Raw genomic sequence first — 24,730 nt, 5'->3', positions numbered from 1 at the left:
TACTTTATGTATATGAAGGTAAGAAATGGTCTGAGGTACACATTTAAAAAACTATCCCAACTCTATTTTCTTCACTGGAGAATGTCAACTTTGCCGATGATCTCTAATACAAGTTAAAGTAATTCTAAATTACAAGGGACCATTTCTGGGAGGGTCTCCATGTGACTATACTTGTAAATGATTTTCAATTCCCCACAAAGTTAAAACCAGTAGAAACAGAATTTTTTGGTTTACAGGCCATTCACATGACAAGCTTAATATGTCTGTTTTGCTGCTTAACTGGCACCTGAGTTAAATAATTCTTCAAATTTTAAAGCTCTGATAGTCAAACAGATTCCAAAGGTATTTTGTTTCTTCAATCCTCTGTAGCTTTATACATTCCTACAACTTGTTTCCATTTATTTAAAACTCTTTCGGGAAACTTTATGATCTTTACAATAACAAACACTAGTGATATAGCATTTGACAGTTGATTAGCTTGAACTGTTTAGGGGTCCCCCAGGCAGTGGGATTGGGACCTGTCCCGAGTGCATGAGCCGGCTCTTTGGAACCTAGTGCTATTGTGAGACACTTTGCACAGCCTTAGTGCAGGGAGGAGGGGCTTGGACCTGCCTCAACTGACTGTACCAGGCTCTGCTGACTCCCCATGGGAGACCTTGTCTTGGAGGAGGCGGGAAAGGGGGGTGGGTTGGGGGGAATGCTGGGGGGTGGAGGAAGGAGAACAGGGGAATCTGTGGTTGGTATGTAAAATGAATAGAAAATATCTTAATAAAAAAACTATTAAAAAAAACCAAAGAATCGGGCACAACAGGATGTAGATCCTAGATGGGCATCTGTTAAAAGAATGCTGTCAAAGAAACAAGGGAACCTAATATCTCTAATTAGTGAAAATATGAGAAGATGACAAAAACATATCACAGAGCTATGTGGATTCATGAGACAATATCCTGAAGACTTCCTAGTTACTGCAAGGTCTCAGTATACCACTAGGCAGCTTATCTACAGAACAGTGATGTTTTATTGAGCATAATAAACATAAGTTTACCTATTACCCAAAAATCCAATTTGATTTTTAAACATGTTTGCCAATTTAGGTCTATACAACTGTCCTAAGTTTCCTGGATATGCCAGAGGATGATGCAGGGGTATTCCTCAATTGTTCCGTATTATTTTTTTGAGGCAGGGTCTCTCTGAACCCAGAGTGTACTAATTCACCTAGACTGGTTGGGTGAGTGAGCCTCAGAGGTCTTTGTCTTCAGGCTCCCAGCTAAGGGATTATAGCCTTGTGAGTTGTAGCCAACTATCTGGCCCTGAATAACTACAATTTTTAAAATGCAAATTTAGGTTATATTTATGGTGAATATAAAAATACACTAAATGTTATTCAAACAGTCCTCGGCCTTAAACAATAATCTTTTCTTAAAAGTAAAAGGTGAAATTAAAGAAACAATCTACTCAACAAAAAAACTGGCTTTAAACTAGGTGATGAGCAGAGTGGAGCGGCGTGTATCTGTCCTTCCAGTGTGTGGGAAGTGGAGGCCAGTAAGACTTGGAGATCCTGTCACAAAAAAGACAAAAACCCCAACGGCGGCGGCAGCAGCAGCAGCAGCAGCAGCAATAAAAACTAGACATTTAAACACCTGGAATTGGAAGAGATTTTGTTTTATTTAATAATTTTTATTTTTGTTTTTGTTTTTGGTTTTTCGAGACAGGGTTTCTCTGTAGCTTTGCGCCTTTCCTGGAACTCACTTGGTAGTCCAGGCTGGCCTCGAACTCACAGAGATCCTCCTGGCTCTGCCTCCCGAGTGCTGGGATTAAAGGCGTGCGCCACCACCGCCCGGCTAATAAATATTTTTTTAAAAATTAATTTTATGTGCATGGGTATTCTGTCTGCATATATGTCTATGTACCACACATATGCCTGGGACTCTTGGAGGCCAGAAGGCGGCTCAGATTCCCCAGGAACTGGAGTTACAGATAGTTATGAACTACCATATGGGTACTGGACATTGAACCTGGGTCCTCCGGAAGAGCAGACAGTACTCTTAACCATTGAGCCATTTTTCTAGCCCCTATTTATAAATCTTGAGGTTCATTTGTACTTTATACAATAAATTTCCTACACAGTAAAGAGCTGTTTCTAATTTTTTTTTAAGTTAAGATTCAAATGAAGTGATGCACCCAGGAGGATAATGTGCTGGAAGTTGAGACTGTCTCAAAAACCTAAATAAGACAGACACCAAAGTTTAAAAACAAAACTAGATAGTAGTGCTAGATGTGTGGCTTGACAGAGAGAGTGCTTGGCTCCTGTGAGGCCCTGGGTTTGATATTCAGCATGGAAAAAGAAGAGGACCGATTGTTCCCAAATGAAAAGATTTTCTTTTTAAATATTTATTTATTTTTTTATGCACTGGTGCTGTGCTTGCATATATGTCTGTATGAGGGTGCCAGACGCCCTGGAACTGGAGTTACAGACAGTTGTGAGCTGCCATGTGAGTACTGGGAATTGAACCTGAGTCTCTGGGATAGCAGCCAGTGCTCTTCACCGCTAAGCCATCTCTCCAGTCTTGAATTAAAAGATTTTCTAAAGGCTAATTCCACAGTGGCCTCAGAACCCTAAGTAATGTAAATTTGAAGACTTTAATAACTATAGTTTGTTTCAGAATAAACTATTTGCTTCCTAGGATTCTAAATTAAGATTTATTTTTATTTTTAATTATGTGTGTTTATATGAGTGTGGGTTTGTGCACATGTTATGGAGTGATGGCCTCTGCCAGAAGAGGGCATTAGATCCCACAGAGCTGGAGTTAGAGGCAGCTGAAAGCTACCTCAAGAGAGTGCTGGGAACTGAATTTGAGTCCTCTACAAGAGCAGCAAGCCCCTTTAACTGCTGAACCATCTCTGTCTCCTCCCCTCCCTGTTTCCTGGGAGTTTTCTGTTTTTTCCTATGATTAGTAATACACTGATATAAAATATTCTTTAGGCTGGGAATAGGGGCTCATGCCTATAGTTTTAGCACTAGGGAGGCAAGCCAGGATCAGGCTAGCTTGGAATACTGAGCTATACAAAGAAACTATCTCAAAAAAGAAAGAGGAAAGAAACAAACAAAAACATTCTTTAAGAAGTTTAAATAATTATTTTTAAAACATCCTAAGCTAAACTCATCTAGTTTATCATTCTAGAGGAATGGAGAATTACTTTATGAGAAAAAAAACCTAAAACTTTTATTTCTCTTTTAAACTAATTTTGATAAAAATGGAAAGCTAAATTATCCGAGTCTGTATTTAACTAAGGAATAGTTATATAAGAGCTAGTCTGTCAAACTAGTTTCATGGACCACAGAACACAGACAGACACAAGTCCTCTTAACATTGATGAAGTCAAGGAAACTTGCTAGGCTTCTATCATTTAAGAATTTAAATGCCCAAAACCCGAGATAAAGGGTTCTATACATATAGATGAATATATGTGTGCTCATTTGTACACAGGGTTGTTTATGTTCTGCTTTCTACATTTAGTTATTTCTCTGCTTTTCTTTCTACAACAGATTCAGGCATTTATTCCAAAGTACAATCTACCTCTTTGATATATTTTTAAATTTTACATATTTTATACTGAGGGAATACATAAGCAGTAACATAAACTTTATCAATAAAACAGAAAAGTTTTGGTTATTAAGCAAATTGAGAAATAAAAAGCACTCATTAGTAGCCAAACTTATACTAGCAAACCCAAAGTAACATCAATGTAATGCTGTTTGGGGATAGCACATGCGGAAGTAATGCTTAAAGCTCTCACAGCAGAGTGGGAACGGCTACGTGCTGGGGAGAAGGCAGGCGTGAAGGGGCTTGGAGAGTTAGGGGACGGTCCTCAGACGTACTGGAAACAGGAAATTAATACTTCAATGTGATCCTTTATCAACTGTAGATATTTTCTCTCCCTCATTAAATACATATGAATGTAGGATGTAGTCTATGGTGTAACAGGCAAAGAAAACATTTATCTTGAAAAGGACTTACACATTTCAAGTTTATGCAAAAGGAAGGGAAAGTAGGTTGGTTGTGTCGGAGGGACATAGGAAGAAAGATGTAGGAGTCAAGATAATGAGAAGTCCCTCTCATCAGGCATCACTCAGGCATTTTCTACTTTTGTTCCCGGAAAGCTCTTTCTTACAGATTTAAAATTAACAGTGTGATTGTCCAGGTATCACAATTAAGTTGTTAACTCTAACATTTCTGTGCTGGTTTTAGAATACGATTTTCTATCAGATTTCATGCTGTTTCATATAGGCCATAATAAGTGAAAAGCATAATTTGGATAATGTAGGAGCAAAAAGGGAGCACAATCTTGTAAGAAAATATTGGCAGCATATAGATCAATATTAGCAATCACCAAATACATACTGCTTTCAATCTTTTTACAGCATCTTCACAGATGTGCATTCCTCTTGACTCATCAACTTCTACGTGGCCAAGGTACTGTAGAGAGAAGGGAAAGGAGTTAGTTCTATTGATGTTTATTGAGACGCTATTTATCTAGTAGATAGCAGATGATAGAAAATTAAACTCCTGCATCAAGAAAATCATGGCTATTGTAGAAAAGTGAAAATAATCTTATTTTATTCATCAGTGTTTCCATAGGAATGAAATTTAGAATATATCAGAATTATTAAGGGAACAAATGAAAAAGTATATGATAGTCACTAAATGTTACCCGAATCTATGGGATCAAGTGCATAATAGCCTAAGTGAGATACAATTCCTCTAACTCAGATAAAACATATCAAACCAAGCCTAAGACAAAATATGTACACCTAGCATGAAAAAGCACAAACATGACCAGCAAGATGGCTCAGCTGATAAGGTGTTTGCTAATAAACTTGACAACCTGGGTTCAATCCCTAGAACCCACATGGAGGAAGGAGAGAATCAATTCTCACAAACTGTCTTCTGACCTCTACACATGCATCATGGCATACATGTGCTTGTGCGCACACACACATGCATGCACACACAGATGTGTAAAGTTTGAGAAGAAAGGAATTATAAGGTTCAGAAATTATAATGAGCTGAGAGAAGTACACAACCAATTATGTGTAATAGAATAACTAAACATCAGTGAGTATTCCTGTCACCTAGAATATGAGCTATAAGAGCATGGAGATCTTGAGTACTGAAATGAGTCTGCACTTGACCCTAGAGACAGTAGGAATGTAAGAATGAATTTATTTACAAGGTGATTATGATTTAAACTAAGCCTTATTATAGGACTAGTCTCAGGTTAAAGCAAAAGGGATGGTGGCATTATGCTCCTAATACCATATTCTAAGGGTTCCCTCCCTCCTTCCCTAATAGACAAGATCTTAAGAGTCTTGTTATGCATCTCACGCTGGCTTTGAACCCATGATCTTCCTATCTCAGCCTCTGGAGTGGCTGGGACTACAGGTGTGCATCATCATACATGACCTATAAGTGCTTTCTCTTTTCTTTCTTTTGTTTTTGTTTTTTCAAGACAGAGTTTCTCTATGTAGCCCTGGATGTCCTGGAACTTGTTTTGTAGACCAGGCTGGCCTGAAAGTGCCTGCCTCTGCATCTCTAGTGCTGGGATTAAAGGTGTGCTGGGGGATGGTCTTTCTGTATGCTGTGAATATGTTTTGCTATTATTGGTTAATTAAAGAAGCTGTTTTGGCCTATGGCAAGACAGGTTATAGCAGCAGGAAATCCAAGCAAAGATACAGACAGAAGAAAGGCAGAGTCAGAGCAGATGCCAGCCCGCTACCTAAGGAGCAACAGGCCAGCAGAGTAATACCACAGTCATGTGGCAATACACAGATTAATAAAAATGGGTTAATTTAAAATGGAGAGTTAGCTAGCTATAAGTCTGAGCAATAGACCAAACAGTTTGTAATTAATATTAAGCCTCTGAATGATTATTTTAAAAGTGGCTGTGGGACTGCGGGACCGGGGCGGGACAGAGAAAAGTGTCTGGCTACCAATGTTGTAGAATATTATTTTAAAGTGTGTTACTTTTGTTTATGTCGCATTTGTTTAACTCTGTGAAGCTGTGTTACTAAACACCCGATGGTCTAATAAAGAGCTGAACAGCCAATAGTGAGGCAGGAGAAAGGATAGGCAGGGCTGGCAGGCAGAGAAAATAAATAGAAGGAGAACTCTGGGGAAAAAAAGAGAGATGGAGGAGAGACAGGAGGAGGAGGACTGACGCAAGGGGCTAGCCACCCAGCTACACAACCAGCAACGGAGTAAGAAAGAAAGACTACAGAAACAGAAAAAAGTAAAAGGCATGAGGCAAAAGACAGATGGGATAATTTAAAGTTAAGAAAAGCAAGACATGCCGGCGGTGGTGGCGCACGCCTTTAATCCCAGCACTCGGGAGGCAGAGGCAGGCGGATCTCTGTGAGTTCGAGGCCAGCCTGGTCTACAGAGCGAGATTCAGACAGGCACCAAAGCTACACAGAGAAACCCTGTCTCAAAAACCAAAACAAATAAATAAATAAACAAATGAATAAATAAATAAAGTTAAGAAAAGCTGGCTAGCAACAAGCCAAGCCAAGGCCAGGCATTTATAAGTAATAATAAGTTCCACGTGTGAATTATTTGGGAGGTGGGTGGTGGGGCCCCCAAAAGAGCAGAAACAATCACCACCATTTCCTGGCTCCACATGTGCTTTCTCTCTCTCTCTCTCTCTCTCTCTCTCTCTTCTTCTTCTTCTTCTTCTTCTTCTTCTTCTTCTTCTTCTTCTTCTTCTTCTTCTTCTTCTTCTTCTTCTTTTTCTTCTTCTTCTTCTTCTTTTTTGGTTTTTCAAGACAGAGTTTCTCTGTGTAGCTTTGCGCCTTTCCTGGAACTCACTCTGTAGCCCAGGCTAGCCTTGAACTCACAGAGATCTGCCTGCCTCTGCCTCCCGAGTGCTGGGTACATGTGCTTTCTTAAAGGCAATTCAGAATCTGGTTCCAGGTAAGATGGAGAACACTTAGTACACAGACCCTAAGCCTCCCACTAAATGAAACCATAAAATCTGGATAGAGTGAGTGCATTGGAGCAGCTATTGAGGGTCTGAAAAGAAAATAGAAGAATCAGAATACTTAACTTGAGGCATCACTAATTTTTAAGTTTAAGTTTACTTTTCCCACTTCCTTCTTTGGAACCTCCAGCTTAAAAAAATACAGCCAAAGCAGTGAGATGGGGCATGAAGAAACTCTGGTTAAAAAAAAACAAAGTACTCTAGTTCTAACGTGAGGACCAGAAATGGAAACTCCTAAACTCAGAGAGAGCCAAGGGAAGCAGCAGAAGCAGCATGACTGAAAACATCTTCATCAGAGTATCCTCTCCGTTTATTCAAAGAAAAGAACCAGAGAATGAGGATGCGACAGAAGAGATCCAAGAAGCAAATAGCTATTCAGGAGCACAAAAGCTTGAGACCCAAGTTCTGGGCTAAACTTGGACTACACAGGTAAGGATCTGCTCCTATAACTGGTATATCAGACTTTCAGAGCTGAACCAATAGAGATTTCCCAGTTCTCATACTCACCATCAATGGGTGATTTATACAGGCTTTGAAAACTAGAGAGATACAATTCTCATATCTAAGTAATAAAGTCCAAAGTCCTCCAAAATATGGAACTTTGAGTATTGACTTGAGGTATAGACATGATATGATATGATATATGATATGATATACATAGTAACAAAGTCCACACATGGCCTCAGGTGGTAAGTGACAGTCAAAATCAGGTATGCTAAAAATACTACATATAATTACCATTAGGATATATGTATAATGCATATATGAAACATAAATGTTTATATTTAGACTTGGGCCCTATCTCTAGGATGCTTACTATGGATATATGCAAATAGTCCAAAGTTTTAAAAAAGATATGAATAATACTTCTAGTTCTAGGACAGCCAGGACTTTTGCACAGAGAAACCCTGTCTCAAAAAACCAAACCAAACCAAACAAATAAACAAACAAAAACAAAACAAAACAGAAAAGCCCAAAGTCTAACTACTATAGTTTCTTTTTTGCTTCTGTGATATCTTTACTAGGTTGTATAGTATTTTGTTAATTCCATCAATCTATAAAACTGCCCATGTTTTCTATTTATTTCAATATATCTAAATAAAATAGAAATAATTTTTTTTTTTTTAAATTTTTTATTTTGGCTTTTCGAGACAAGGTTTCTCTGGAACTCGCTCTATAGACTAAGCTGGCCTGGAACTCACAAGAGAGTCACCTGCTTCTGCCTCCCAAGTGCTGGGATTAAAGGCATGTGCCACCACTGCCTGGCTAGAAATAATTCTCATAGGGTTTTGGAAACAATGGTCCTTAAGACCATGTCTACTCAGTCGTATAGAGAACTTATCAATTTTAAAAACAGCTCTCTTGCTGGGTGGTGGTCATACATGCCTTTAATCCTAGCACTTGGGAGGCAGAAGCAGGTTGATCTCTGTGAGTTTGAGGCCAGCCTGGTCTACAGATCGAGTTCCAGGACAGCCGGGGCCACACAGAGAAATCCTGTCTCAACCCACCCTCCAGAACCCCCAAAAAACAAAACAAAAAATCCAAAACAAACATTCAAACAGCTTTCTCATTTTACTCATGGCTAAGGCCCATTCAACTTTTATTTTTCTACCTTAGTCCATTTTAATAATGTATATATATATATCTGTAACATTCAGAGTTCATTACAGTTTCAAAATCATCAGCAGAAGTTATAAAATGCTTACATAACTTAATTTCTTTGGTAGCATCTCCTCACATTATCTCTAATACAGATTATATATCTATATATATATATATCTATATATATATATCTATATATATATAGATATATATAGTATCATACTTGTGCTGGTGCATGTATACATATATATATGTACATACACATTTGTATTTTCTTTTTACTAAGGCTAATTTCTATTACTGTCTGTAAATTATTCAACATCTATTTCTACTTTATAGAACAAATTGAGAGTAGATCTTTATGAATTACCTTTAGATTCTAGAAATGAATACAAGATTTTCTAATCATTTTCATTCTACCATGTAACTCAGTCAATTCAATTGGCCACACGTGACTATTCATACCAACAATAACAAAGAAAGAAGATTTGATAAAAAGCAAAAAACGAAAGTATTTTATATTTGTGCTGACTCTTAGTGGCGTTCTGTTTAGAAACGTGAAAACAGAAATCAGCCCTGAGTCTCAGTAGACTGTGAAAGAACATGTCCACTGAAATAAACACCATTTCAAAGGTCTCTTTTCTTCTCTGAGACACTATCTCACTGAAAAACTGCAGCTGACTTATGCTTTAATGGCTAAAATATTTGACACTGGAGCTTCTTTTGTGTATGCCTTTTACAAAGTCTCTGAGAAAGGGACTTTTATTCATAAAAATGTGCACTAGAAAAACTACTATGTGGAACTGCATTCTTCATGAATGAAATCATTTTCCCCTTTTTTGAAAAAATTAAAAATTAGAACCCCTGCCCTCACTTGGTCATGTTGTCCATGAGAAGAAGCATGGAGCCTGATGTGAGAGACCACACAGGAGTACTTCCCAGCAGTAGCAAAGAGCAACATAATAATCACTCATTGTAACAAACTAGGAAGAATTTCATCATGCATATATAGATTATATTATTTATATAGTAAATATTGTATGCAAATATACAGAAAACATTATCAAAGTTTTGTGTCTTTAACCCAAGTGTAGTAACAAGTCAAATTAAAATAGTCTCATCTTTAAAATCTGGATTATAATTACTTCTGAGTAAGTCATGACATATAATTGTGGAAGTTCAGTACTGGAAAGAATTTCATAGATCCAAATTTTTTCTTTTACAAAGTGTCAATAAAGTTAAACTAGTAGAGTCAAAGTCATATCAACTAGTAAACTGACAAAGCCAAGAACAGAACTCAGGTCTTTTGCTTCCTAGGTCTTTTCCAACTACCGAATACTATCTGTTAAATAAAGTACATGTGAAACTGTCCTGTTGAAATAATGGCTCATAGTTTACTGTTCTTACATGCATTTACTTAATGTTATTCTTCAAAACAAAGTGGCCGCCCAGACAGAGCAGTCACCCATTTTGGTGGCCCTACTTATCGCTCAAGTAGGATTTAAGCTCAGTATTTTCCTCACTATTGTCTTGCCATACCTTTCCTAATTAAACTACAGGACTATTGCTAACAGAAGATTAGATACAGGGAAGTTTAAGTTTATAGACATACATAGATCATAAGTGAATAAGGGATAGGAGAATTGGAGTAGCTACATTTTGCAACTCTTTCTGTTGGTGTTGTTTTTCTAGACAGTCTCTGTGTAGAAAAACAACTGGTTGTCCTGGAACTCTCTATGGACTAGGCTGGCCTCACGTAGAACTCTCAACTCTGGCTTTGAACTTGGAGATCTGCCTGCCTCTGCCACCTGAGTATCGGGATTAAAGGCATGCACCACCGCTAGCCCTCTTTTTTTTTTTTTTAAAGTACACTTTTGTGTGTGTGTGTGTGCTCGCATGCATGCATCACGGTGCAAGTATAGAAGTCAAAGGACTCTCCTTCCACCACGAAGGTCCTGGAGATCAAACTCAGGTTGTCAGGCTTGGTGGCAAGTGCCTTAACCTAGTCAGTCACCTTTGTATGCACTTCTTAATGAATTAATAAACCCAGGCAATGATCATCAATGGCTGATATACCCCCAAAAGGATAACAAACTATTTTGTGTGTTCAGGTAATAGTCCACACTACCAGTGAAGTATTGTGTGTGTGTGTGTGGGGGGGGGGGGATAGATAAAAACTAAATTTGAAGCCGGGCGGTGGTGGCGCACGCCTTTAACTCCAGCACTCGGAGGCACAGCCAGGCGGATCTCTGTGAGTTCAAGGTCATCCTGGGCTACAGAGCGAGATCCAGAGCAGGTACCAAAACTACACAGAGAAACCCTGTCTCAAAACAAACAAACAAACCCCCTAAATTTGATAAACATTTATCTGCCTCTAAAATCAACAATTTAAAATAACTTGTTAAGCAAAGTGAGTTCCTGGCATTTTCACTTTAGTGAGGAAATGGAGACTGGAAATGAGGAACTACAAGAGAAACAGGCTCTGCTGAATACACCATGCTCTCAGACGAAACACCTAGAGAGTACACCCTGTGAATGGAAGTAAATGAGAAGTAGACAGAGCGCTGCCCAAGTGGTGCTTCACTTTTGTTTGCTTATTTGTTTGGTTTCATTGGTTTTATGAGGCAGGATCTCAGTTCAGGCTATCGCCAAGGACGATCTTCAATTCCTAAACCTCTTGCCTCCGACTCTCTGTCTTACATGTGCTGGGATCACAAGCTTGTGCCAACCATGTCTGGTCAGGCTTACTTTACTAAACTAAAACCTGGCAAAAATATTATAAGAAAGAAATTTTTAACAGGCCCAAATGTCTGAAAACAGTGACATAAACTTTTTGAACAAAATATTAGCACACAGAATTTAGTTGTGCCCTAATAAACTCACCTTGGTTGTGATAAGCATTAATCAAATTGAGATTCCAAGAACGTACAGTTAGTTGACTTTTAGAATACAGTCTTGGGCTAGAGAAGTGCTTCAGCAGGTGAAGGTGCCTGTTGTCATGCCTGGCAGTTGTCCTCTGACCTGAATATGCACATCATGGCACTTGTTCACCTACACATATACATTTACATGCGCACATAAAATAAAATTTAAAAATGTCATAAAACAAACAAACAAACAAACAAGCAAACCAGAATTTGGGGCTGGAGAGACACTTCAAAGGTTAAGAGAACTTACTGCTCTTGCAGAGGACCAGGTTTAAGTCCCAGTGTCCACATGGTGGATCACAACCATCTATAATTCTAGTTCCAAGGGAACCAACATTCTCTTCTATTGGTGCATATACATACATGCAGGCAAAATGCCTATATACATAAAATACAAATACTGGGGCTGGAGAGATGGCTCAGCGGTTAAGAGCACTGGCTATTATTCCAGAGGACCTAGTTCAGTTCTCAGCACCCACATGGCAGCTTACAACTGCCTGTAACTCCAAGATCTGACACCCTCACTCAGACATACATGCAGGCAAAACATGGATGCACACACACAAAAAAATTTCTTTCTCGGGGTTGGGGATTTAGCTCGGTGGTAGAGCGCTTGCAAGGCCCTGGGTTTGGTCCTCAGCTCTGGGGGGGGGGGGGGGCGACAAAATAAAATAAAAATTTCTTTCTCTGCAACGAGGCAGCCAACATGCAGATCTTGGTGAAGACCTTGACAGACAAGACCATCACTCCAGGTGGAGCTCAGTGACACCATCAAGAATGTCAAGGCCAACTGAGGGATCTGGATGAAGAGATCCATGGCTAGGCCCCGGGTGGAGCTCTGGGAGTCCAATTAGCGAGAAAGAGGAGGGTTTATATGAGCGAGAATTGTTGAGACCAAGGTTGGATAAAGCACAGGGACAAATAGCCAAATGAATGGAAACACATGAACTATGAACCAATGGCTGAGGGGTCCCCACTGGATCAGGCCCTCTGAATGGGTGAGACAGTTGATTGGCTTGATCTGTTTGGGAGGCATCCAGGCAGTGGGACCAGGTCCTGTGCTCAGTGCATGAGTCGGCTGTTTGAAACCTGGGGCCTATGGAGGGTCGCTTGGCTCGGCCTGGGAGGAGGGGACTAGACCTACCTGGACTGAGTCTACCAGGTTGACCTCAGTCTGTGGGGAAGGCTTTGCCCTGGAGGAGATGGGAATGAGGGGTGGGCTGGGGGGAAGGTGAGGGGGGCGGGAGGGGGGAGAACAAGGGAATCCGTGGCTGCTATGTAGAACTGAATTGTATTGCAAAATAAAAAAAAAGAAAGAAAAAGAAAAATAGATTTGAGAGAAAAGAAAAGAAAAAAAAAAAAAAGAATGTCAAGGCCAAGACACAAGACAAGGAAGGCATCCTACCTGACCAGCAGAGGCTGATATTTGCCAGCAAGCAGCTGGAAGATGGCTGCACCCTGTCTCACTACAACATCCAGAAAGAGTCCACCCTGCACCTGGTGCTGCGCCTGCGTGGTGGCATCATCGATCTATCCCTTTGTCAGCTTGCCCAGAAGTACAGTTGTGACAAGATGATCTGCTGCAAGTGCTACCCACACCTGCACCCCGACCCCCATGCAGTCAACTGCTGCAAGAAGTATGTCCAATAAAGCTAGGACCCATGATCCCAGGACCAAATACAATTCCCTTCAATTGACTAGAGCAGTTAAAAAAAGAAAGAAAAGAAAAGAAAAAGAATATTCAAGTTAATTACTAAAATTAACACCTGAGTTTGGTAAGGTTGCTAGATATTAGTTAAACATTCAAAAGCTAGATGTGGCAATATATGACTATATGAACACATGGGAGGCAGAGGCAGGAGGACTACTCTAAGTTTGGAAACAGCTAGTCAGGGTTGTAGTGTGAAAGGTTGTCTTTTAAAAAACAAAAAACAAAACAAAGGGGGGGAGGGGCCCTCTGTACTTATGTAACATTAAAAAAAACAAAATGAAAATTTAAAGAGATCCCATTCACAACAGCAAAACTGAGTTTATATTCTCCCACTCACAAATAAATATAATCCTCTAACAATCTCCTCCAAAAGAATATATGCTAAGTTTAACCTTTTAACTACTCAGATTAGCCATCTTAACGATGTGGGTTGCACACCTGTAATTCCAGCACTTCTGAGGTAGAGACAGGAAGATTGGGAGTTGGAGGTCATCCTCAGTTACAGTAAATTCAAGGCCAGCTGAGATGCTGCCTCAAAATAAGTATCTTGAACCATCCTTTCCTTTTTCCTCTTTGTGATACATCACAAATCTAATCCATCAATATATGCTATCAGCTTTCCCTATAAAATATATATACGCGTTTTATAATCGTAGCTGAGTGCTTAAGGTGATGGTCTTAAAAATTATCTCCAGAAACTGGAACTGAAGAAAGGGGTCAGTTATCACCCTAACATAACCAGTGTCTATTTCACAAGGACTTTTGCAGTGGCCTCGTAACTACACTCTGCTTTTAATCTTGTAGTTCTATAGTCAACTGAAAGCAAATGACCCAGAGTGAACCTTCAAGAGCAGCAGTCCCATGATGAGATTTCTCTGCTCAACAACCTTTAATGGTTTCCTATTTTGTCTAAGTAAAAGTAAAAATCCTTAAAATGGAGTTGGGCGTGCTGGTAATAAAGCACTCAAGAGAGTGAGGCAGGAGAATCATGTATTTGAGGCTAGCCTGAGCTGTGTAGCAAGACTCTGTATCCCCCAACTCTCACCCGTCAAGAAGCTCTAGGCAAAGGACTTTTCAGTAGTGTTTAGTGACTGTAATGAGGGCATTTGTAGTAACAGTAACTGGGAAAATTACTTCTAGCTAGTAGACAAGGGCCCAAGAATGAAGAGATCACACTCTATCAGACACTTGTAACACAGAAACAGCTTCCTCAGTTATCTTTTATTAGATTCTAATTCCTCTTTCAATACACATACACACAGTGACTTTTGACAGATGTAACTGCTATGTCAATCACGGGAAGACTGCACATGCTAGATACAATTTTAGCAACATTTATTTCTTCTTTATACACAGAATAAAGTGCAAGTATGGAACTGTGTAAACTAATTCAGAATTTATAAAGAATATTGTATTTGTATCAAAGAATGCAGCTGGGAGGGGTGGTATTATTTGAAAGTACTAAACTACACAATAGACTTTCTACTTACCAACTTTCAGGACTACCTGGTCTACACAATGGCTTCGTTTGCCTCTTAGTACGCTAGGCCTCTCCTGCTAACAAGCACTCCACGTGCTGCCTCCCTGTCTGTTTCCTTAGACACCTGCAATGCTTATTTTCTCAAATGGCATTTCCCCTGCAATGAGGACTTCCCTAACCATCATATTGAAACTCTATCTAACCTCATTTATTCCCTTCATACACAGGTCCTTCCTGGCACATCAGACAGTCTATGTTTGTTCGCTCTCTAACAAACATGAAAACACCGCAGGGATTTTGTTGTCTGCGCTGTTCATTGCACACCCAGTATCTAGAACATGACCTGTTCTAGGTAGCAGGCAGCAGACATTCAGCAATTATCTGTCAAACTTATCAATGAACCAATGGTTTCAAAGAGAAGAAATCAGAGTAAATTCCTTAGATTTACATTAAATTTAATGCCTCATAATAAATATTTTTAGAATAAACATAAGATATAGGAGATGGGGCTGGAGAGATGGCTCAGGGGTTAGGAGCACTGACTGGTTTTCCAGAGGACCCAGGTTCAATTCCCAGCACCCACATGGAAGCTCATTAACTGTCTGTAACTCCCGTTCCAGGAGATCTGACACCTTCACACAAATGCACATAAGATTAAATAAATTATTTTTTTTTTTTTTTTTTTTTTTTTTTTTTTTTTGGTTTTTTGAGACAGGGTTTCTCTGTGTAGCTTTGTGCCTTTCCTGGAACTCGCTTTGGAGACCAGGCTGGCCTCGAACTCACAGAGATCCGCCTGGCTCTGCCTCCCGAGTGCTGGGATTAAAGGCGTGCGCCACCACCGCCCGGCTAAATAAATTATTTTTAAAAACGATATAGGAGATTTAATTAATATCTATAGGAGAGATTGTAAACATTAGCGATCTATTAATATGTGAAGCAAATGAAATAAAAACAGCTGATACAAACTTGAAAATACGAGAAAGTGATTTCATTTTTTATGATGGAATATCAAGAAAAACCACCTAGTATTCATGGAACAAGGAATTAAAATGGAAAAAGAAATTAAAAGTAATCTAATCACAAATGTTGGGTGAAAAAGAGTTTACAAATTCAGACTGAGAAGAATGCAAGGCTAAACCATGATGAAAGTGAAAGAACATTATATTAGCTAAAGAAGTCACAACATTATTACTGGGAGAAGCAAGCAAAAACAATTAGCTCTCACTGGGAGGGGAAAACTGGGGGTGGGGTGCGTTTGCTTTGTTCTTTTTGGTAGTGTTGAAAATAAACCCTACCCCACTTGTCTCCTCAGCTGTTAGACATATCTCACTGAAAATAACTTAGTTCTTGAGGATCATTAGAGGTTCCAGGACTTGTATGTGGCCAGACATGATGACAGTGCACGAATCCAGGTAACCTCACCTACCTGGGAGGCTAAGGAAGGAGAACATGAGCTGATGCCTCCCAGGGCTACAGGGTAAGCTCAAGGACAGTTGGACAATTTAGTGAGACCCCATCTCAAATAAGCGAAAGGGCTGGGGATGTAGCTCAGAGCACTTGCCTAGCATAGGCAGCAGTATCCTAGGTTCAGTTCCCAGTACTCCAGTACTCCCAAACCACACCTATGTGTTCTTATTTGTACTAATTCCAGATTATGTAGCAGAAATTATTATTATTAATTAATTAAAACTTTTTTTTTTTGTTTTCGAAACAGGGTTTCTCCGAGTAGCCCTGGCTGTCCTGGAATTCATTCTACAGACCAGGCTGGCCTCAAACTCAAGAGATCCACCTGCCTTTGTCTCCTGAGTGCTGGGATACCACCCAGCCAGAAATTCTTATTTAAATAATTTAAATACAAAAAGGAAAATCACTAACTGCAACATATTTTTCTCATTTATTTCCATCACTGAAGCAGATTATGGAGATTAATTTTTGGAAGACTTTTTTTTTTTAAGATTTATTTATTATGTATATAGTACGTATGACTGCAGGCCAGAAGAGGGCACCAGATCTCATTACAGATGGTTGTGAGCCACCATGTGGGTGCTGGGAATTGAACTCAGGACCTCTGGAAGAACAGTCAGTGCTCTTAACCTGTGAACCATCTCTCCAGCCCCAGAAGACTCTTTCAATTGCCCTGATTCATGGGATTTCACATCCTATGAGCTATCATGGAGAATTCCTCACCCCCCACCCCACCTTCCCACCCTCCCATCCCCCCACCCCGACAGAGAATCATAGACATTTGATTTTACCTTAACTGGGAAGCTACACTTTCCAGTTCGGACTCCTTCTTCATCTGTCTGCCACTGATGTGGACGACTGGCCTCTGGGACATAAACATCTTTCTTTCTCCTAAAACTCTGCCGTAGTTTGTTCATGTTAACTTTTACAACCTGCAGAGACAGTAAAGAGGTGCCAAACAGTTATCATCTTCTACATAAACTTCGGATCACCATCTTAGTACGAAACCCGCCCCAAACCCCAAAGTCCCATGTGAAGGTATGGCTTAAAGGAAAAGGGGCCATTAGTACACGTCCTTTGAGAGGCATTAAGTTTAATCAGAACTATCATTTTAAAGACAACCACAGTCCCCTCCAATCACACCGCCCCCCCCAACAACGTCTGATGCCTGTGTCATCGTTTCAAATACTGGGATTACGGGTGTGTAGCACTGTGCCTCAGTTCATGTGGTACCAAGGATTGAACCTAAGATTTTGTGCATGCTGGCACACATTTTGCCAACTGAGTTACAGGCCCAACTCTTCATTCTTTCTTTCTGTGGCCTTATCTACTGATTTTACTCTGTAGTATCTTTTCCCTGTCCCTTGTCCCACTATTCATTCATTCTTATAGTCTATCCTACCCTTTCATCTGTAGTTATATTACTGGCAGACAAGAGAAAGACACTAGTATTCCCGAGTTGAAGGATATCTGACAATAGCCAGGACAGCACACACTGCTTGAGTGAACAGAAATGCCTCCCAGTCTTGTTTGCAGGGCAAGGGACTGAAAGCACAGCCCTGTACACACCAGGCGAGCACTCCGTCTCTGAACCCCTCTTAGGCACTTTTTTCTTGTTTTACTCTGATCACTTCTCATGCCTCCTGATGAGGATGGAACTCACAGGCAAAAGCTACCTCCCCAAGCCTTCTCTTTGTGGTATCTTTTGTTTGCATTACTATCTCCACTAGAATACAAGCTCTACAAGGACAGGATTCTATCACATTCCCTGTTTACTCCCTGGCTTCCTGGAGCCGGTAGGCAGAGTAGCTGTTCACGTCTAAGTATTTCTGATTAATAAATGATGCACACCTGAGGTTCTGGTCACTCTCTAGGTTATGTACCAGGGGCACCTTAGCACAACTGAAAGAACCTTGTAAGTTTTACAATGAGACAGACCTGAGTTGGAACGCTATGCTGTCACTGCTGGTGGTGGGACTGAAGCAAGTAAATTAAATTTTCTAATCCTTAGTTTATATTGTTATAAGATATGGTAATAACTGTTACCTTGCAGGATCATTGTGAAGTTCAGAAATAATGTTAAGTAAAATGGCTAAATGTTTTAAGAGGGACTCATTATGTTTCTAGGGCTGGCCTTGAACTCTTGATCCTCTTTCCTAAGCCTCTTGGGTAGCTAAGGCTACAGGCCTGAATGTGGCCAGCATCCAATTCTACTATTCTGACTGAGACAGTTTTGTTTAACGTCTTGCAAAAGGCCATTACTGAGACTGCTTCAAATAAAGGCCCATTTCATTCTAATCTGTTCTGATTACTGTCAGCTTTCTAAAACATCAATCTGACCATGCAATCACTCTACTTTAAAGTCCTCCAATTGCTTCACATCACCTTCAAGACTAAGTCCAAATGCTCAGCACAGCAACCACAGTCTTTGTCTTACGTCTTCTCTTACCAGGCCCCATGCTCTTACCAGCATTCGCATGCTAAGTTCCAGCTACACTAAGCTACTTACAGTCTCCTACTGGAAGTAGGAGCCAGTCCTTTCTCCGTGCCTCTGTCTGCACAGAGAGAAAATACTTCAGTTTGAGTTAGCTCAAGAGAAGCTAACATTTAACAAAAATTTATTATTTTTCTGACAAGCCCTTACCCTGCCTTGGCTAGGTCCTTCTACATTCTTTTTTTTTTTTTTTTTTGGTTTTTCGAGACAGGGTTTCTCTGTGTAGCTTTGCGCCTTTCCTGGGACTCACTTGGTAGCCCAGGCTGGCCTCGAACTCACAGAGATCCGCCTGGCTCTGCCTCCCGAGTGCTGGGATTAAAGGCGTGCGCCACCACCGCCCGGCGCTTCTACATTCTTATGGCTCCATTAAAGCTTTTGCTGACTTCTATGACTGTACTCATTAGACCCTGGAGCAATTTTCATTTCCTTAACAGCAGGCTGTATCATCCTAATCCGGTCCTGTCATGTGTGGCATACTATAAATTGGGAGAAACAACAAAGAGCCCTCGCTCCTAGCAGAGACTATTCAGTGAGTAGGATAGCGCTGCACAACGCCCGGAGAATCATTAGTGCTGGGAAGACTACAGATGTCACAGCCCATCGACACACCAGGCCTCCCACCTCTGTCTAAACTGGGGCACTAGCAGAGCAGAGTCTCTTTACTTCCCAGGCAGACATCCTGTTGTAGCATTCTGCTTGCTGAATAACAGAATGAAAATGTCAAAAAAATTTGGGGTTTAAATATTGAATCACTTTCGGTATTCAAATGATTTGCTATCTGTGTTTCTGCCATGGTTCTTGAGTTATGCTTTAACTAACCATAGGATTTGCAGTGGAAAGGCCCAGCAGTCACTGCTTGTCGAGGAGGAAACGCTAAGGAAGATCTGGAAGACTGGACACAACTCTTAGGAAAGGCTTCAAGTGCCTGTCACAACTTCAGAGAAGATCCAGTTCATCTGATTTCCATGTAAAAGTTTAAGGAAAAGGTTCCACAGGTGGGGCAATTTGGAAAAGCAGTGACAAAAGAGTTCTAAAATAAATCTACAAAGTAAAAATATGCAATTATGATATCTTGCTCACTATTTTTTTTCTTGGTTTTCTTTTTTTTGAGACAGGATTTCTCTGTGTAGCCCCGACTGTCCTGGAACTCACTCTGTAAACCAGGCTGGCCTCGAACTCAGAGATCCACTTGCCTCTGCCTCTTGTGTGCTGGAATTAAAGGTGTGCGCCACCACCGCCCGGCTGTTTGCTACTTCTTTTTTGTTTGTTTGTTTGTTTGTTTTTGGTTTGTTTGAGACAGGGTTTCTCTGTGTAGTTTTGGTGCCTGTCCTGGATCTCGTTCTGTAGCCCAGGCTGGCCTCGAACTCACAGAGATCCACCTGGCTCTGCCTCCTGAGTGCTGGGATTAAAGGCCTGCGCCACCACTGCCCAGCTGCTTGCTACTTCTTAGTGAACAACTACCACTAGCCTGAAGACATTCATCCTAGCTGAACATAGGTGACAGATAAAAAAAAAATTTTTTTTCCGGAGTTGAGGACCAAACCCAGGGCCTTGCACTTGCTAGGCAAGTGCTCTACCACTGAGCTAAATCCCCAACCCCTGACAGATAAATTTTTAAGTACAAGAATTGAGAATTATTTTTGTCCTATAGGCTGATTTTTTAAAAAGCTCCATTATACTACAATTTCCAAAGGTAACTAAATACAATTTAATTGTCAAAGTGTGTGTGTGTGTGTGTGTGTGTGTGTGTGTGTGTGTGTGTGTGTGTGTGTGTTGTGTGTGTGTGTGTGTTATCGGCATGTGGGTGCCTCAGGTCATTAGGCTTGGTGGCAAGGGCCTTTACCCAGGAAGCCGTACCTCTGTCCTTAGAAAAACTTTTCTCTCCTTTATACACTTGTTTCCTCCCTAGACCCCTCTCTTCCTCCGTATTCCTCTAGTTAATGTCTTCATCAATCTGTTGACTCCTGAGGGCTTCTACTGTCTCCAATCATTAAAGGTATTCCCTAAACAGCATGGTGCCACTGTACTCTCTCATTTATACTGTCATTCTTTAACAAGCCATTACCCCTATGTATGATTTTTCTCCATCTGTGCTTTTAATTCAAATGTATGATGTTGTTTCACATATACTTAAATCATCCCCTTTACCTCTCATTCCTACACCTCCTCTTCACCTCAACTATGTGGTTCAATAAAAACTAAAAGCATGCCAGGCGGTGATGGCTTATGCCTTTAATCCCAGCACTCAGGAGGCAGAGGCAGGCGTATATTTCTGAGTTTGAGGCCAGCCTGGTCTACAGAGCAAGTTCCAGGACAGCTGAGGCTACACAAAGAGACCCTGTCTCTAAAAAAACAAAAAACAAGCAAACAAACAAACAAAACATCCCCAAATCTGAAAGCTTATTGTGTGTTGATCTAGTTAAAGCTAGTGGTTACAGAAATTAATAAGACTACTTCCATGGCTTTAGGTGGCTCTCTATAGTAGTAATAATATAGAAACCCTGAAACATATTATTTCCTATAAGCAGTCACGGTCTGAGTTAAGTTTCAAGGAACCAAAATTAGTGATAGATGGTGGGATAGAGGAATAAAAAGTATTCCAAGTAGAAGCAACTACATCAACAAAAGTAGAGGTGTGGAAAGTCTAATGCTGGGTGGCAGCACACAGTGAGAGGAGTGGCAGAGATAAGGCCAGAGAATCTCAAAGAAGCGAGGCTTTATGGAAAATCAGAAGCTGTCTAAAGGGTTTAAACCATGACTGGCATGGTCAGACTTGCAATTTGGTTTAATTACTCTGATAATAATATGGAAAAACAAACCCAAAGGGGGAAAGACTTACAGACAAGCTATGAAGAGAACTAAACTAGGGACTGGAGGTGGCCTTGGTGGGGACAAGGGAACTGAGGAGAAGTGCAGGAAAGCTCAGTGAGAACTGAGTCAAGGCCACACAAACTGAGGGGTGGGGGATGGGGGTGGTGGGCAAGATAATAAACCTGTTAAACAGTGGTTTTCAAAATTTGGGTCACGACCCCTTGGGGATCAAATATCAGATATCTTGCATATCAGATATTAACATTAAGGTTGGGGTTGTTACAACACAAAGAACTATATTAAAGGGTCACAGTATTAGGGAGGTTGAGAACCACTGTGTTAAACCCTTAATTAGTCTCACTGATTCCAGAAATTCTGGTGAACTAACTTATCTAGACAACTAGGTCCTACATTAGGGCAAACAGCTTTCATACCAGGATAAGAGAAAAGACTCCCTTCTTGCTGGGCCCACCATTCTAAGTGTGTCACATACTTGATTTAACCCCAACCAGTTCAGGACCTTGAAGGACTTGTCTAAACCAAAGCAAGGTACAGTGATTTGCCTGTAATTCCAGTGCTTGGACTGAAAGTAGAACAAACAAGATGTATGTCTAGATTCCATTCCTGGGGTATTAAAACACGATCATTTAATTTCTCTCTTTCAACACGCTGTGGCAGGGGTAAAGCCATGGTGCCTATGTGGAGGCCAGAAGACAACTTGGAGGCTCATCCTTCCTCCACAGAAGTGAATCAGGGAGTGAACTCAGATCACCAGGGGCAGTGGTAAGCACCTTTACACGCTGGGCAATCTCACCACTCCTGAAATTTAATTTCTGAATCTGGAGGGGGGTTACAATAAGTTCAAGGTCAGCATGGACCACCTAGTAAGAACTTATCTCAGAAGATCCCTGGGGTTTACTGGCTGGGCAAGCCTAGCATACTCAGTTAGCTCCTGGATCAGTGAGAAGCTTTAACTCAAAAAATAAGGTGGAGAGCAATTAGGAAAAACTCTTCTCTCATGCGTGGTCTCACGTGGTCTCATATTCTCACAAACAAGCATACACACATACACCACAAACATACACATAGCAAAATCAAACAGAACCCACTGAATCAACAGCTTAAAAACAAAACAAAACCCCCTATACTCTTTTTAGACAGGGTTTTTCTCTGTGTAGCCTTGGCTGTCCTAGAACAAATTCTGTAGACCAGGCTGGCCTTGAACTCACAGAGATTCACCCGCCTCTGCCTCCTGAGTACTGGGACTAAAGGTGTGTGCCACCATTGCCTGGTTCAATACTCTTTCTTAACTTCCCCTAATAACCAATAATCTGTCAAAGTGGAGCTCTCTCTTGATGCAATAAATCAAGTGAATTCATCTTTTGACCAACAGGAGTCTCTTGGTAGGGAAAGTTGTCTACAAGAATTGAAAAAGACTATTTTAGGTCTTAGAAAACTACATAGAAAAAGATAAGCAGACTATATAGCTGGACGTGGTTTCACACGCCTTTAATCCCAGAGCTCAGGAGGCAGAGGCAGGCAGCTCTATGAACCTGGTCTACAGAGCGAGTTCCAGGACAGCAGGGCTACACAGAGAAACCCTGTCTGGAAAAACAACAAAACAGGTAAGAGAATAAAGAGGGGATCAGAAGTGCCTAGGGCCATGTGAAGTTTTAAATTATAAAACAGACATTTGTGCTGGGGGTGTAGCTCGGTGGTAGAGTACTTACCTAGCACTACAAAGCCCTGGGTTTGATCTCAGCACAAGTAAACAAATGACATTTGAGCAAAGAATTGAGGGAGGCAAAAAGTTAGGCATGGCAGTCAGGTAAAAAGTAAATAATGTAGTGTTCTAAGTTAGTAAGCTTGCCTACGGTATCCGTGAACCGGTCCTCCACACACATTCACTGGTACACTGATGTCAGAAATAAATCATGGGGTTTGTTCTCATTTGAAAGTTTTCACAGTATCCCAGCACAAAATCCTTTGACAATCAGGTACTGTGACTCTTATTTCCCTACCACCTCTATCACTTCATGAGAGAACGGTATCCACTGTTTATGCTAGGATTTAAGAGGTCCATCCTCACCTTTATACTTCCTAAAGTTGAGATACTTGTTTGGAGGGTTTGAGGGTGAGTTGAAATTAGTACAGAAGCTCAACACCAAACTCAAAAATCAAACTTTAGGATCCACAATAATTCTGAACACAGTCAGAATGAACTCTGAATGCATTCTTCTGTTGTTTCACTTTTTTTAAAAAGATTTATTTATTACGTATACAGTGTTCTGTCTGCATGTATGTCTGCAGGCCAGAAGAGGGCGCCAGATCTCATTACAGATGGTTGTGAGCCACCACGTGGTTGCTGGGAATTGAACTCAGGACCTCTGGAAGAGCAGCCAGTGCTCTTAACCGCTGAGCCATCTCTCCAGCCCTGTTGTTTCACTTTTACCTTACTCATTCACACAACCGATTCAAACAGGAAATCCTACAAATATCAATTAGAATTCAGCTGAATTTTTCTATTTTTCATGGTAAATAGCTGTATACTTGATAATAATTTCTGAACATTCCTAAGTTTATGTGCCTATATGGCAAATTATACTCAAAATCTTGGGATTGTGCATACATGCACCATGCATGGTATATGTATGCACATGCACACAACTACGTCCATGCCATAATCCATTCTCCAAAGAAAGGAATAAAATAAAAACAAGAAATAATAAACACCACTAGTCACTGTATAAATAGTATTACAAAAGGCATTTCATGTGCAAGTTTACAGATTGGCAAGACGAAGATGTCTCAAAATATCAGATGCTCCATGTTTAGGAAGAGACTAACTGAAAAGCAGTTCCAAAGAACTCTATAAAACATAAGCAGAGTGACAAGTAACACTCCAAGGAAAAGAAAACTTTAAAAATGAATGTTCTACTGTAAAAAAAGACTCAATGAGTAAACAAAGCTTTACTGACTAGGTTCACCAACTAAGGAGGTTTTGGTTCCTAAAACAATCTTCTATAGCCAGTTTGTCACAGGACACCACTAGCCATGGCCTCAGACAAACAAAACTTCTCTAACAGAAAATGATGAACCATATGCCTCATATACACAAGCTATAAATTAGAAACAGAGCTGGGAAAACATCAAAACTAAAGAGGTGAGGAATTAATGCACTAAAGGTATAACCTAACCATGGA

The 24,730-nt window shown here is 40.4% G+C and overlaps 1 protein-coding gene across 6 annotated transcripts in view; it reads right to left on the bottom strand.

The window, feature by feature from the left end:
* Nucleotides 1-24,730, bottom strand: part of Numb (NUMB endocytic adaptor protein) — a 110,929-nt gene that overhangs the window by 31,553 nt on the left and 54,646 nt on the right. For all 6 annotated transcript variants that reach the window (XM_052739360.1, XM_052739355.1, XM_052739358.1 and 3 more), the window contains 2 exons: nucleotides 17,014-17,154; nucleotides 4,404-4,478 (listed from right to left, as the gene is read on the bottom strand). In XM_052739360.1, coding sequence (XP_052595320.1) covers nucleotides 4,404-4,478; nucleotides 17,014-17,139 — 201 coding nt within the window. In that variant the 5' untranslated portion in view covers nucleotides 17,140-17,154. The remainder of the gene's footprint in view (nucleotides 1-4,403; nucleotides 4,479-17,013; nucleotides 17,155-24,730) is intronic.

The sequence above is a fragment of the Peromyscus californicus genome, unplaced genomic scaffold (assembly GCF_007827085.1).
Source record: "Peromyscus californicus insignis strain IS unplaced genomic scaffold, ASM782708v3 Scaffold_15__1_contigs__length_86483966, whole genome shotgun sequence".
Classification (NCBI taxonomy): Eukaryota; Metazoa; Chordata; class Mammalia; order Rodentia; family Cricetidae; genus Peromyscus; species Peromyscus californicus.
This window is presented reverse-complemented; position numbering and strand designations above follow the sequence as displayed.